General features: G+C 41.9%; 2 protein-coding genes across 3 annotated transcripts in view; one reads left to right on the top strand and one right to left on the bottom strand.

The window, feature by feature from the left end:
- LOC119450499 (WD repeat-containing protein 35-like) overlaps positions 1 to 4,934 on the top strand; it is an 83,718-nt gene extending 78,784 nt beyond the window's left edge. The window contains exon 33 of the mRNA XM_049666519.1: positions 2,851 to 4,934. Coding sequence (XP_049522476.1) covers positions 2,851 to 3,031 — 181 coding nt within the window. The 3' untranslated portion in view covers positions 3,032 to 4,934. The remainder of the gene's footprint in view (positions 1 to 2,850) is intronic.
- Positions 4,935 to 10,054: 5,120 nt separating this feature from the next.
- The window catches only part of LOC119450498 (regulating synaptic membrane exocytosis protein 1), a 130,010-nt gene continuing 125,561 nt past the window's right edge, over positions 10,055 to 14,503 (bottom strand). For both annotated transcript variants that reach the window (XM_037713973.2, XM_037713972.2), the window contains exons 20-21: positions 13,140 to 13,279; positions 10,055 to 11,727 (exon numbers count right to left, since the gene is read on the bottom strand). In XM_037713973.2, coding sequence (XP_037569901.1) covers positions 11,524 to 11,727; positions 13,140 to 13,279 — 344 coding nt within the window. In that variant the 3' untranslated portion in view covers positions 10,055 to 11,523. The remainder of the gene's footprint in view (positions 11,728 to 13,139; positions 13,280 to 14,503) is intronic.

The raw sequence follows: 14,503 nt of genomic DNA, 5'->3' as shown, positions 1-14,503 counted from the left end.
GTGGTTTACGAAGCAGACAACTGCGGTTGCCATCTTGCCCCTGCCACAGCAGCAACCAATGGAGAGACGCCTTTCAGCACGGCAGCCAATCGGAGGCCCGCTTTCATCGGAGGGCCCGTGTGACTACTTATCGCAGACCCGGGCTTCTTTTGTGTTTGCGCGTTTATTACAAGATTGCGATGACGGACGAATTGAGAAGCGGAACGGTGAAACTTTGAGAGAACGATACCAAGATGGCGGCGCTCGATGGCGGGAAATACGAGATGTGTCTTCGTGAATTGCGGTGATATTGCGCGATTTAAAGCTGTTTTCTCGCCCTGGGCGCTGACGAATAAATCTTTTTCGGCCACTTTTAGTGCGTTTTCAGCCAAACCATTTGATACAGCGTAGATTAGGCGTTGCAGATACCGAAACGCGTGGTTTTCAAAAATGAATTTTTCTCGCAATTTTCCCGATCTGATCCCCTCATCCCCCCATAATTTAGCTAGTTTTAATTGTGTTTCGATGATACGAATTTCGGCTAATACGAATATTTTTCGTGACACCGTGAGATTCGTATCATCGAGATTCCACTGTATAAATCTACTTCTTGGGCAGTCTCAAACGGGCTGGAAGCAGGCTTTATGACAAAGAATAAAAATGGCAGCTATATTGCTGCTAATGGTACACCTTAGTTTCTTTTAGGAGTAAACTTTAGCTCGAGGCCAACTCTGATTTCTTTATTCAGATACATGTGAAATGCATAAATGCTTTACACAGTGTAACTTCTCAACCGAGTTCAATTAAACTTTTTTGCATCTGAAATTGCAAGCTTAATTCTACTGACTGTAGGAACCAAAATTTTGATTGAATACCTCAATATGTTCAGAAAATTTGCTTAAAATTTGAAAGCTTAAAAGAAGTGAGGCACCAAAAAAGCGGGCAAGCTTGCACTCGGTCATGCAAAGCTTAGACACAGCAAAAGTGCCAATCCTCAAGTCTTACTGGCTGCTACTACTAGCTATTAACTCGGTTGCTGCTAGGTCTTAATGTGGTTTAACTTAACTACGCATATAGGGAACGTATTCTCGAGCGATTATTTTCGGAGGTACCTTCCCTTTCGCGATTTTTCACGTGACTAGCGCTGGACGCGTCGCTGCCTACGAGTGACAACGTTCCTTGTATGCCACAAACGCAGGCAGGCAGGCAGGCAGGCAGGTGCCGTGTCTGTGTCGGGCGAAGCAAGCGCGCACCTGTGCCGGTGGTTACTAGGCTACGCGAGGGGACGTCATCGCTACTACTTGGGCGCATACGCGGCTAGGCAATGCAGGCGGCGTCGGCAGCAGCTCTACAGTGTAGCAGCTCTGCGCGTTGCCTCGTTGGTGCTGCTACAATTTGTTTCTCTCTCTATCTCGCTCTCATTTTCTCTTTCCCTCTCCTGAGCATTGCGCGCGCCGTGTGCATGCTCTCCTTCCCTCTCCTTAACGTCCCGTATCAAGGCAACACGTGCACGACACGGAGAGGCGAGGCACACGCCGCTCCGTGAGGTGGTTGCTAGGCAACGCAGCAACGTCATAGCTCGGCGAGGTTTTGCGACAGCAGGTGCCACTTTTTAAAGTTAGCTAGAACAGCTTTGCTGTTAAAATATATATTACAGTTCGTGCATTGATTCTTGTAGAGCACCTTGAGCAGACAAATGTGATTTATGGGTTTAAATTTCCATAAAAATGTTGTGGTGCTTACGAGGGTTTTGAAAAAGTCATACTCGCAAATCAGTGGTATAGTCCAGAGTGATTTATGGTAGATTAGTATGGCCAACTTTAGATGTGTTAATATATGCAGTTTATAAAATTGTGATATCATTTCTTATTGCTTAGTTGCAAAGTTGTAAACATGATGCTTCAGTTTTTTTTAATGTTGCAATATTCAACAATTATTCTCATAAAGTAAGAAAAATCTGCTTGCTACAGTTGGTTAAATTTCATCTTTTTCTTTTAAATGCACAAATTCGGTGCACAGGATGCCAAGAAAAACGATTTCGCCGTTCTCATTTATTTAGAGAGGAGCTCTTGAGCATCCTCTTTATCATGGTCACTAGCACTTTGGCCAAACTAGCTGGAAGTTTCATGGATAGCCAGCTCCTGATGACGACACTGCAGTCCAAGCTTTAAGCTTTGTTGTACCAGCAAAAGGGGTAAAAGATATCACTTAAGCCTGGGTGGCATAATACGGCAAAGCTGTGAGGTGGGAGTGCTCTGTGGTTGCATAGTAATAGCTCATTGCTGCTGTGTCTACTCAAAAGAAAGATGTGGAGGTTCGAATCACCCGTCCCATCTGTGTCGGTAAACATCTCTCACCATGTACACTGTTTGTGGCCAAGGCTAATGTGCATCCTGCAGTTTCGCATCAGGATTACACCCGTGCATACTTACCATAATGACTCAGCTGGTGCAGCATTCTGCTGTTCGGCTTGAGGTTGCATGTTCATATCACAGCCATTATAACCACCTTCGAATGGGTGCCTTCAATTGCAAAGGCACCTATGCATGCGTTTCTGTGCATCTCTAAAGAACCCACGAATTACAAACATTTGTTTCAAATCCTGCACCATTGCATAGGTTACAGTCCAGCTGTAATCTTTAGATGTAAGACACAAGATCGAAGAACGCGAGACATAGAATGCCACATATAGATTTTTCATGTCAGTCCAAAGTTGTGAAAACTGACACAACGTAGAACTCTGTGCCACACCTTCTTAATTCTTGCGTGCTTTCCTGAAAAACAACCCAGCAACTTCTAGTTTGTCAAAATCTGTTGAATCTTTTAGCCTGCCTTGTTTCATAGATCACCTGCTCTTTTCTTTGCTTAAAGGACAACCACCTGTTCGAGCTGTGGGGGCAAGCTCCCTGTCTGCATTGCCACCAGCCGAGTGCTGAAAGACCCAAGCCAGCAGTGGACCTGTCCACTGTGTCGACACAGTGCTTACAAGCAGGATGTCATGCACCGGCACAGCTGTCCCTTGTGCCATGCACCCAAGACAAATGTCGCTTAGGACACTGTCCTAGCTGCCAATTGCAAATGCTTTCAGAGCGTGTTATGTGAGAAAAAAACAGAGCTCCTTTGCAGCCAGTGGATCCCACCTTGAATATCGAAACATGCAGTGCATGGGTTCGCCGTACGACCACCACACTACTGATGCAAATTTCAGGCTGAGTGGTGAAGTAACTTGGAAATGCAACTTTCCCATAAATTCCATACCCTGTAAACTATTGTAGTCGGGTGTAACTTTTGCTGGCAAACCAAGTTTGGCATTGGACATGTTTGTAGATTCAACTCCGTGCCTTGAACTACTACATACCACATTAAAGGGTATTTTGAGCACGGTAAACACTTTTTGAGCATGGCAAAATAAACCTGTCTAGTTGCTATATATACAGTGCTCTCATGAACACCTGAGCCAAATATTGTTCCAAATATATTAGACCTGAGCATAGAATTTAAAGCACTAATGACACTCTTTAGTGCTTACTGCTGTGCTGTGACAAACACAACAGATGTAAATCAGATTTCTTTAGACTTCACAATTAGGAAGTGCGTGCCAGAAGGACCAATGATGGAGAAATGTCATGACTGACAATACTGTGGGGGTATGTGGTGGCAGAGAACAATGACTCTGCTGATAAAATGGCCTCTGAGGTCAGGCAGCACAACGGACCGATCTCAGAGGACATGTTGATACCAAATACCAGCTTGATGATTGGTAAGGCAACATGAGCATCATCCTCCATTGGCATGGCAGCACAGCTCTGGCTGCAAGTGAAAATAATAGAAAGACTGAAGGTGGGGAAGAGGCAGCACCTGATTGCTCATAACTATCCTCATGTGAGGTGCATTCATAAACTTTTTCATTGGAAACGATTTGTGACATCACATCCTTTAATACCAGAACCATTCAGCGACCTTTCTTGAAAGGTATTGAGAGGCCCCTTTGAATGTGAAGCAAAGTTTTAAGTGAAGCAAACCTTATGATTATAAGCATGCCACTGTCTTTTGATGACCATATTTCAGAATGAGGAGTGTTATTGTATGTTAAGGCAATCCAGTTGTAAACACCAACTCCTAGTTTTAGGGTACGAGGTACGGAGAAAAGGGTTTGATTACGTTCACATTAAAATAGTACCTTGTGCAAAATATCAGTTTCAAAGAAACTTTAAAGTGTAGTTGTATGTGATCTCCTGTTATGAGCAGATTAATACAGTGGAATCTCGCTGATACGATTCTGCATAATACGTTTTTTTGGGACAATATGTTTCCTTTTCTTTTTCTCAATAATACGATCTGGTTGGATAATATGTTAGATGATACGATTTTTGGATGATATGCTTTATTTTCCAGTTCCCGTGAAGGTCGTATCAACGAGATTCCACTGTACTATGTATGTGGTTTGTTCCCTTCAATGTTAAGCTCTGTGCTTGCCTATTTGTGTGTGTGTTTAAACAATATTGTTGCACTGAAACTTGCTTGCTTTTTTTTTGTGTGCCTGTAACATGTGCAGTTTTCTTATGTCGTTGGTTTCGGGTCATTTTTCACAGTGTTGCAATAGGTATTCGCACAGCATTTAGCCACACTTTAGTGCCTCGCATATTTGATATCAAATATCAGATATGATGACTTGTGGCCTGTAATATAGTACTAGTGCCTTTAAAAGTGAATTGTAGTTACTTGTAACAGCGCGCTGCCTTTCTTCCAAGTCGTACAATCTTTTTTGAGCCCGGTGCCTTGGTGAGTGATCACATTTTTCTCATTGCTTTCTTTCTTCTTACTAGAGCTGTATAGAATGTTGTAGGAGCAAAAGAATGTTTGGCCCATGTTTTTCTGAGCACTCACCTTTTGACAGTTTCTTCTGCAACTGTAAAATCATCCGAGAAGAGATATCTTTTTCTTTTTTTGCCATAGTTTGGAGTAAGTCTGGAACAGCAGCCAATGCCATTTGCTCAGAATCAAGCTGCACTTACGTACTGTGATTTGGTTCTGCCTATGTGTTTGCTTGTTGCGTGTATCCTCTGATGTGGGTTTCACATACGTAGTCGAACCCGTTTACAACAAACTTGATAGTTCCGCGAAAAGTGGTCGTTGTGTTAGTACTTTGTTATATGTGAATTCACCCTGCAAAACGCGCAAAAATTAATGATACTGAAGCTGGCATCGACAGTTGCGGTTTGACTCAATTTTGGTCCGAAAATCTGGTTTTCATTATCTTCATTTTTGTTTCCCGGCTTTCTCCAGCATCTAGCTAAAACGTCATCTAAAGAATGAAATGTGACGTAATAGCTCTTTCAAAACAGCGCCAAGCCGGTTCCGATAACCTGCCATTTTAAAATTACGCGTGCAGTCACTGCTATTAGTATCTTCGAAAGCTTGTGATACATTTTACTATCAGCGTGGCACGAGTGGACTCTGCGTACAATAACAAAATGTTCCAGTTACCTGGAAGCGCAGACTACTGTGGCGTGCCTTGCCATTACGGCTGCAGCATCAGCCGCTTGCGCGCTGAGAGCCGCGAAGTTGCGTTTTATATGTCGCTTTGGCTGAAAAAGTACGAAGTTGCGAACCGTGATCGCTTGATAACGGTGTAGTAACTGCTGACTCTTGCCAACTTTGCATGGCAGTGGCAATTCACACCGACTGGGCGTGAACGCAATGATGAGCAAGCGAGCGGTGCACCCAGTTTGGACGTGCTTCCATGCTTCGAAACTTCGCATGCGCCCTCCTTTTACCGTGAATGGGTTTGAAGTGTTTGTTGTAACAGTACGGCGCTTTTGAAAATGTTCGTTATATCTGGGCACAGTTTCTCTAGGCTGGGTAGTAAAATCGTAAATGCAGTGAAATGTGGCCGTTACAACCAATAATTCCTTATTTCTGGGATCACTATAAGTGGGTTCAGGTGGTAGTGGTACTGTGCTGGCTAGCATGTTGAAGTGTAGCACATACATTCCTTGTCAAAATATTGACAGACTTCCTAGTCTTATGCACAAGCTATTGTGCGAGAATGCTTAAATTATAATAAATGCTCTTACTTGGCAACGTCTACACTATTTAGAGTTAATTAGTTTTCTTGCTATAAGGCACACTGGTTCAAATAATATCAATTTGCTTTTGAGTGCATTGTACTGAAACTGATCTCAGTGACACTAACAAAGACGTACCAATGACAACCATCATTGCAAGCAATTTGCCTGTCAAAACATTGCACTAAAAAGTACTGATACCTTGAACTTCACTTTGTCCAGTAGCTGCAGCCTTTTTAAAATTTGGCTCGAGTGGAGTAGTCGCTTGAGAAGCAATGGGATGTCAAGACTTATCATTGTAAAACTCTAATTGCTGCGGTCTCAAATATTTGTGCTGTGTAATTTATGTTGCAGTAGTGCAAAGGTTGATGATGCGCTTCACGTATTTCTAGCTCCAACTTGTTATTCAGCCATTCTGCTTTTATACATGAATCTGCACTCATGTTTATGACAGCAGCATGTACTAGACAATAACTTTCTTGTCCAAGTGCAGATACTAAGTATTGCTGTCTCTATATGGCAGCAGCAGTTGCAGTGCGAAGGGACAGGCTAATGGGCGTACAGTGTTCTCAGCATTTTGTACCTGCTTTGCAACAATATTTGTGCTTTAAAATTTGTGTTTCATTTTCCCACATGCCAGCGTTTTTATGGTTTGAATGTTGTCGTCTTTCTTCCTGCTGGAGGAGGGGTGTATAGTGTTAACTGATGACTTACTCCTCCGAGAAAGTAGTTGCACAATATTGTGGTGTAACAGATACCCTTTTATGACATTGCTAAGTGTCAATCGATCTCTTACACCCCAAAAAGGCATCAGTTACATTATTTTGCCGCCTGGCGCCCTTTTATGATCCTGCTAGGTGTTAAGCAATCACCTACATTCCCAAAGAAATGTTACACCATTCTGTGATGTTACTAATGCCCTTCCTGAGTGTGCAAGCCAAATAAATGCACCTTATGTTAGAAACTCCACAGGATACTCTCTTTATGTTCAGTTCTATACTGAAATGTCAGAATTTAGCTGGAGTTGAGCTTTTGTCTTCAACTGTGTTGTACAGTTAGGCATCACGTTCATTGCCGAATCATTGAGGCTGGTTTTTCCTTTCTCCAGGCCTTCAGCACAGATCTCTGATGATGCACACTATTTGCTTGCATGCTGAAAGCTGGTCTGAGGCTTCAGCCTAGTTTGCCTCTAGTTCTTGCTAGTTTCCAACTTCAAGTGAGTGTGTGTGTTTCTTTTGGTTTACCCCAAGTGCTGTCATCTGAGCATCATGTCAGATGCTGGCGTTGTTGGAATTGCACTAAAAATTATTAAATATCTGTCCTGTACACAATATCTTGGTACATCTTTTGTTTATGTAACTAGCTTTACTGATCCTACTGTGCTACCAAAAAACACTGCTTGCCTTTACACATTCCACTGTGTGATTAAGAAAGCGTAAATCTAAGTACATGTATATGTTTCCGTGCTGCAGGTAGGCTCGGAGCTTTGTTCTTGGCATAAAGCATGTCATTGAAATTTTATGTGTAAGAAAACTGCAAAATCATTTGCATGTAATCATCACATGTAATCCGCTTCCTATTTCTATCAGAGAGGTGCTTTCAGTTGCTGTCCATGTTAGCTCATACCGTATTTTCGAGCACATGACCTGCGCCAAAAAATTCAGGGCTTAAACGTTAGCGGCCAGGTTGGTGGCGGCAACTGGTGGTACAGAGTTTAATGAGAGTGGACATGGACTATTATTATTGCAGTAGCCAACCATACTCTACTCAGCTGCTGATGTAAAGTGTCAGCAGCGACACAATCATCAACATGCAATCTCATTAAAAATTTTCAACAAAGACACCCACGTAACATGAATACGTCTAGTGCATTGTGGTTGGACAAAGTGTTGCAAGGCGTCACTACCAGGCATCATTGCTCCAGCCCATGTGTCCGGTAACGTGGTGTTTTGTGAAGGATAATATGTTTATAGACAAGCTAAACCTCTCTAATGCGAGGAAGCGTGACGTAATTTAATATGAAGTATGAGATGTGATATGGAGCTTGTGTACCTACAGCCTGACTATATGGGGAAGTAATATGACGTGAAATATGAGGTAATGCAACATGACGTAATGCTCCCAAGGTCTGGTAATTAAGGAAGCAATGATGTCATACGATGTTAACATGAGGTGAGATGAGTCAAGTGCACTGCAACACGCGTAGCTGCTTTTAAAGATCAAAAAGGCAAACTGTATTGGTACAGTATACAAAATGCATCAGCAACATCACTGCACCACAAGTCCCAATCCTACCAAGTGTTCCTTTTTTTTCCACAAATTTTTTCTCAACACGGCACACGGATATATTTATATCACAAATATCCATGTATTCTTACTTGTGGGCTTTCTAAGTAGCCCAAAGCAAGGAGAGAAATGGAAAAAGGATGTAATGAAGTACAAGAAACAAGGATTTGTGGAAGAAATGAAAAAAGAAAAGTTGAAAATGGAGAAACGAATGCAGTTGTTGCACAAGTGTAGTTTTTTGCACTACTCGCATAACCGCGCCAGCTATCGACAGAAACTTGAAAAAGCACAACTTGTAGTTACTTGTAAAATAACACAATCTCTTCATTGCACTCTTCTCCTTTTTTTTTTTTACACGCTCAAGCAAACATGCTGCTTCATCCAGCAGAAAAAGATGTTTTCAAGGACAACCTATGAGGTGATATGGAAGAACTTCACGCGTATCGTGAAAAAATTGTGACAAGCAGTACTCTTATTCTGTTTCTTCAAATTTGGCTGCAGGTGTACCTATGTATGCCAAGCATAGAGCATCCTTTTATGTATATTATATGTGTGTATATATATATTTATATATATATATATGTATAATATTTATATAATGAATAGGGTTACAGTCTGCCATTTGCGTGCAGCTCTTTTAATAATGATACCGGGTCAGCAGTCTTTTTTTTTTCTTTTGCTTTGCAGAATTTAATGCACGTTTGGAGGGTTTTCTATCGCTAGAAGCAGTCTTTGTTTCCTTCATATTCATGCAATTTCTAAAATTTCTTTCAGTTAAATTCTTTGCGATTTTAAAAGTTGTATATTCCTGTGCGCCTCGATGTGTTTTTTTTTATTTTTTTATTATTTTTTTATCTTACTGGAAAGAACTCTCGGTTTTTATTTTCGTGGTGTGGACGCAAGAGAAATAAAAAGGCTTGCTTGCTACGTTCTCCTGCAGTTCTTGGGCTACAGCAGATTGCTTTGCTTATTACCGTCAGCAAAGTGCATCATTTCTGAAATAATACCCTGCCGATGAGAAAGATGCTACCAACCAAAAAAAAAGAAAACAGGGCAACCATACACCTCATTTGATTCACAATCTTTTCCCATTCCCTCTTAACATTGGAGTTTATAGCAACAGTAGCTGTAGAAGTGTAAATAGTGGTAGTAATACTATAGCAGTATGTCGGGAAGTGTGAAGTCTCATTAAAAAGAGAAAAAAAAGGGAAAAAAAAGGAAAAAAAAAAGAAAGGCTTTATAATATATTTCTATTGAAATGTAGAAGTACAGCAAGAAGCACTAAAAATTAAAAAAAGGAGAAAACTATTCCAGTCTTGTATTTTTGTAACCAAAGGACAATGTCCTCCCCACTCTACCAGAATAGTTTTACTTTGTGAGCTAGGTAACAACAGCAGTTTCAACAAACAAAGAGGGAACAGTTAGCACTAGATTTACCTTGTCTTGCATTACAGTGCTGCAGCTTCAAAGCAGAGCTTTGAAGCCAAGGGTTTATTTAACAAGCAAGCCTATGCGTGCAGCGAAATCCGTATTAGCATCAGACTGATGCAATGGGAGCATTATCTACAGAAGTGAAAAACTTGAAGGCATGATGTCATGCTGTAAGAAATGGCTTCAAACTAGTATCTCTCTTGTTTTTCCATTTTGATTCGGTGGAGGAGGTTAAAGGAGAAAATGAACAAAAATGAACTAAGAGCAGATATAGTCACTTCTCTTGTCGGTAGTAGTAGTAGCAGTAATAGTAGTTGTAGTAGTAGTAGTAGTCGTCGTCGTCGTCTCGTGTGGCAATAGAAAACAGCAACCACATGTGAAAAGCGAAACAAAGCACAGCATTGATAGGAAAAAGAGTTTGCAAGAACCAACAACCTTTTTTTTTTCTCTCTCTCCTCACATTTGCATCACGCAACAGCACTTGTCAACAGAACAAGAAAAAACGCGCTGAAGCGATGTCTTCGTAGAACAGCCGTCATGTGTAACAACGCCTAAATGAAGAAGAAACAGAAACAGGAACGGCAGATAAGAACAGCATGTGTTATGTGTTATATGTGTGTGTGTGTATTATATATATATATTTATATATGTATATATAGTATTTCACAAGATGATGTGATCAACAATGAGTGATGACACTTGCCAGCCCATGCACGCACGCGGTTCCATCAGGTTAGTACATGGACAGTTCTTTTTCCTAGGCATCCTATAGAAACAGCACAAGATACAGACAGACGTATGCACAGAGCATAACAGGCACTTTCCCTCGAGACTTGAGAGAAGCTTGAAAAGTAAAACTTGCTTCCGTCCCTCACATTTTTTTTTTCTAAAGAAAAAACAAAAACTGAGAAAGAGCGTCTATCAAATGAACTGAAAGGAGGAAAACAATAGAATGTTGAAACAGAGGAGGAAAAACGTTTACAAAGTCAACAGAAGGCCAACAAGTAGAGAGAGAGAGAGAGAGAATACCATGCTTGGAAACTTCCGATTTGCACATATGTATAGTATTTATATATCTATTGTATCTGAGCATCTTTTGCTGCAGAAAACAGCTCTCACTTCCTCACCCTCTCTCTCTTTCAGAGCTTTGTTTTCTCGTGTTTATTTTTCCCTCCCTCACGCCTGTGTGTAAGTGTGTTTTCCTTTTTCCACAAAAAGGAAAAGAAAAACAAAACACTGCCGGGCGTTGTCTTTCTTCTTTGTTCAGTGGCCGGGCAAAGAGCGAGAATCTCGCCACTACCCGCGCTTGTGTTTCTTTGTTTCTACTTTGGGAGTTGGGGTGGGGGGAGGGGGTAGGCGCGTGGGTGAGAGAGCGTGTGGGGTGGTGTGAGGAGGGGCCCGAGCGAGAAGTAAAAGGCAGCAGTGACACCACATCAGCGTCACACCCTCCTTCTTTCATCGCACGTCCCTCTCCATTTTTTTGTCTCCTTTGTACGGTTCCTTCTGCACCTCTGGTCAGCCACCGCGGAGCTAAGAGAGCGCACCACGGAGTCTCTCTGCTCTCCCCACTGTGAGTCGTTTCCCGCACAGTCACAACAACGATGGCGGCGGCGGCAGCCGCAAACACTCTTCCTTCTCGCTGCGACCTTGGCGGGAATCGTCCGCATCGTCGGGCTCTGGCGCCACTGTGTCCCCTCCTTGCTGTAGTGCCAAGGTAGCGCCGCTTGGCATAGTAGCCTCGCGGCCGCATGTGTCTTTGTCAGCCAAAACTGTCCATGGAAGCAAGCGAGTTTCCTTGCGAAGAAGAGGAGGCGGCCGCAGCGACATTGACCAGCGACGACGGCGGAAACAGCTTGTACCAGCCAATGGTCATGTTGGCCAGGTTCAGCTCGTCGAGCACTATTTGAGCCACACCCATAAACACCTTCTTCTCCATGCGCCCGTACTCGCCCCAAACCGTCACCTGCGTGACACGAGATGGCCGGTTAGGGAGGGGAAGAGTGGTTGGGAACAGCTGTGAGACCAAGCCAAGAGGTAACATGAAGAAGTATGGTCAGCCTATGAAGCACAATGCAACAAAATATCAATATGGACATGGGATCTGGGTCTAATCATTAAACAGGGACTGCCAGTGCATCACTATGGCCATTGCAAATGCTGTATGCATCTATCGGCAGCACATGTGACCAAGGCTGCCAAATACACTGACCTTTGCCTTCTTTAGCAAGTTGTCAAGAGCCATACCTATGGTCACATCCGCAACATTTTCTTTTGAAGCAATTTTTATGTGTGTGTGCTAAAATACTACAAATCTAGAAAACACTACAGCGCCATCGGGTATTCTTTGTGCCTTTCAGGTCCACTATAATATATATGGCATCCATAATTTAGCACAGGCAGAGACCTGACCTGCTGTGCTATTGACCTAGCTTTGATCTAAAAATTTTGTTACTTTAACACTTTTTAGGGTCTCCTGCTTTCTTGAAGAACAATATTGCAGTGAAGAACAGTTATATCAAAGGGTTGAGGCAGACAACACATCTGTACACATCACTGCACCTGATGTGGGTTCAGAAGCACAAGTGAAAAAAAAAGCTTCCACATTCAGCATCTCTGTGCCAGTGTTATGGAGCTGTGACAAGCCAGCATCCAAGCGTAGATACTGCACTCCGATGGGGGCTGGTAGAAGAAAAATGTGTAGCATTGTAGGTATCGCATAGTGCAATAATTTATGTATTTTTTATGTCCTATACTATTAACTAAGTGAGAAAAGGGGCAGCCGTCACCAGCAAACGGCGACAGCAACTCCTGTTTATTTTTATCTTAATAAAAAGAAATTGGGCAAAACATGGGGGGTTGGTAAACTAGATGACACATAAGATGTAAAAGTATTTTAAAATTAATTCTTGCTGGGCAAGCAGTGAATTATATTACATTGACATCAATTCATTTCATGTGGTCTTTCGAGTATGCCATTCCGCTGACTATGCAGTGCCTGCATCTTGTACTAATGTCTTGTTTGAAGCTTTCTTTAATACACATGCAAATTGCTTCAATATTCGAATGTCTCATTGGTATCCTTTAAGCGATGACTATATGCGGAGTGAAACAAAATAGCGTGCAAAGGTGCTTTGCAATGAAGAAGAGAAAGCATATAGTTAGCGCCTGTTTAAACTTGTACCTTGCATATACTGCAGCAAAATTTGACTCTAGGTATAATAATTTTGACAGAGAAATCCCATTCGTAATTTAAGAGACTAGATTATACAGTGATTACTGACCTAAATCAGTGTTTGACTGTGCACTGTACTCTGCTTTATAGCCGACTACTCGTACAGCCTTACGAGAGGTGAGAGCAGTCACAAAAGTTCTTACCTGAAGCACACAACCTCGGTAATCTTCATTAAATATTAGCACCTGCTGGTAAAGTGGATCTAGAGTTCGTCGAGCTGTTGCCGTTTTCGCCTTTGCTATGCATTTTCTGCCGTTGATGAGGTACACCTTGACATAAGGTGCTGCAAGGAAGACAAAGTCAAATGGAGTTCATCAGCCAAACATTCACCCGAAGTTAAGGCATGGTCTGCGGGTAACTGTTCCGAAAATTAAGGTTCAGTACTTTGTAGATTATGCAAAATATTTTGAGCACGTAAGAATAAAAATACCTGTGCAATAAATATCTACAGTAACTATTCATATTTTATTAGCCCTGTGTAACCCTTGGATGCTTTATTACCACTGATATATTGGTCATGTGCTCACCAAGTCATTGTATCATTATTCATTTGGCAGCTTTTACTGGATTTCATTTCAAATGCATACTAAAGCTGGTTGCTCTGGTGAGTCTGTAAATCTATAATATCTGTAATATTTCATGATAATTAGTCTTCTACATATACTTCCAACAACTGTACTAACGTACATACAACATGGTCAGTTTTGTGTGACTAGCAAGAAGTCCCACCAGAATTTCAAGCTGCTGCAGATACAGAATTGCATAATGTATCAAACAACAATATACCGCTTTCCGACAGTTGAACACCTTTATAGCGAAGTTCTGAAATCTTTTGTTATACAGGTCATATTGTACAGATATTGTGCACTGCGCCGCTCACAATTCGGCATTCTAAACATGTTCAACAAAAACAAAACTGTTGTTTAACACGAATTCGAGAGAGACTTCATAAAATAAGTCGCTAATTTTCTTGCGCACACTTCGTCTGACGGCACTGCTACGTGCCATTTTATGTCGATGCGGGGGCTAGGGTGGCTCAATACTAAGCCCTAATGGGGGATGCCTAAATTACTTCATATATAGGCAAATTTGTTGTAGTGGTCTTCGTTTAAAGGGGTTCACAATAAATATGATAGGTAGGAATTCAACCGGGGAATAATTAATCCTTCGTTGTAGAGGTGATCGGCTGTATCTACTTGCTCATGTTTCCTGCCTTTTAAGAGTCTGATGAATTTGGCCCACATTCGCAACACTTCCCTTAGGTAAGAAAGTTTCCTTATTGGCCAGGATTTTAGCACTTGCCACTCACGATGGTGACCACTGTAGTGACTTCTATCACCTCGAGGATGGTCAGCATTTAGATCAGAGAAGTTGTGCGAATGATGGCTGAGAACCTCACATAAATTAGCATTTTTCTGCGGCAAAAGGATGCAGTTTTCACAGCAGGAAAGCTAACATTGAGACAAAACCAGTGGGATGCGTAATGATAAAGAAAAGTAAAATTTCG

Source organism: Dermacentor silvarum, chromosome 4 (assembly GCF_013339745.2).
Source record: "Dermacentor silvarum isolate Dsil-2018 chromosome 4, BIME_Dsil_1.4, whole genome shotgun sequence".
Classification (NCBI taxonomy): domain Eukaryota; kingdom Metazoa; phylum Arthropoda; class Arachnida; order Ixodida; family Ixodidae; genus Dermacentor; species Dermacentor silvarum.
This window is presented reverse-complemented; position numbering and strand designations above follow the sequence as displayed.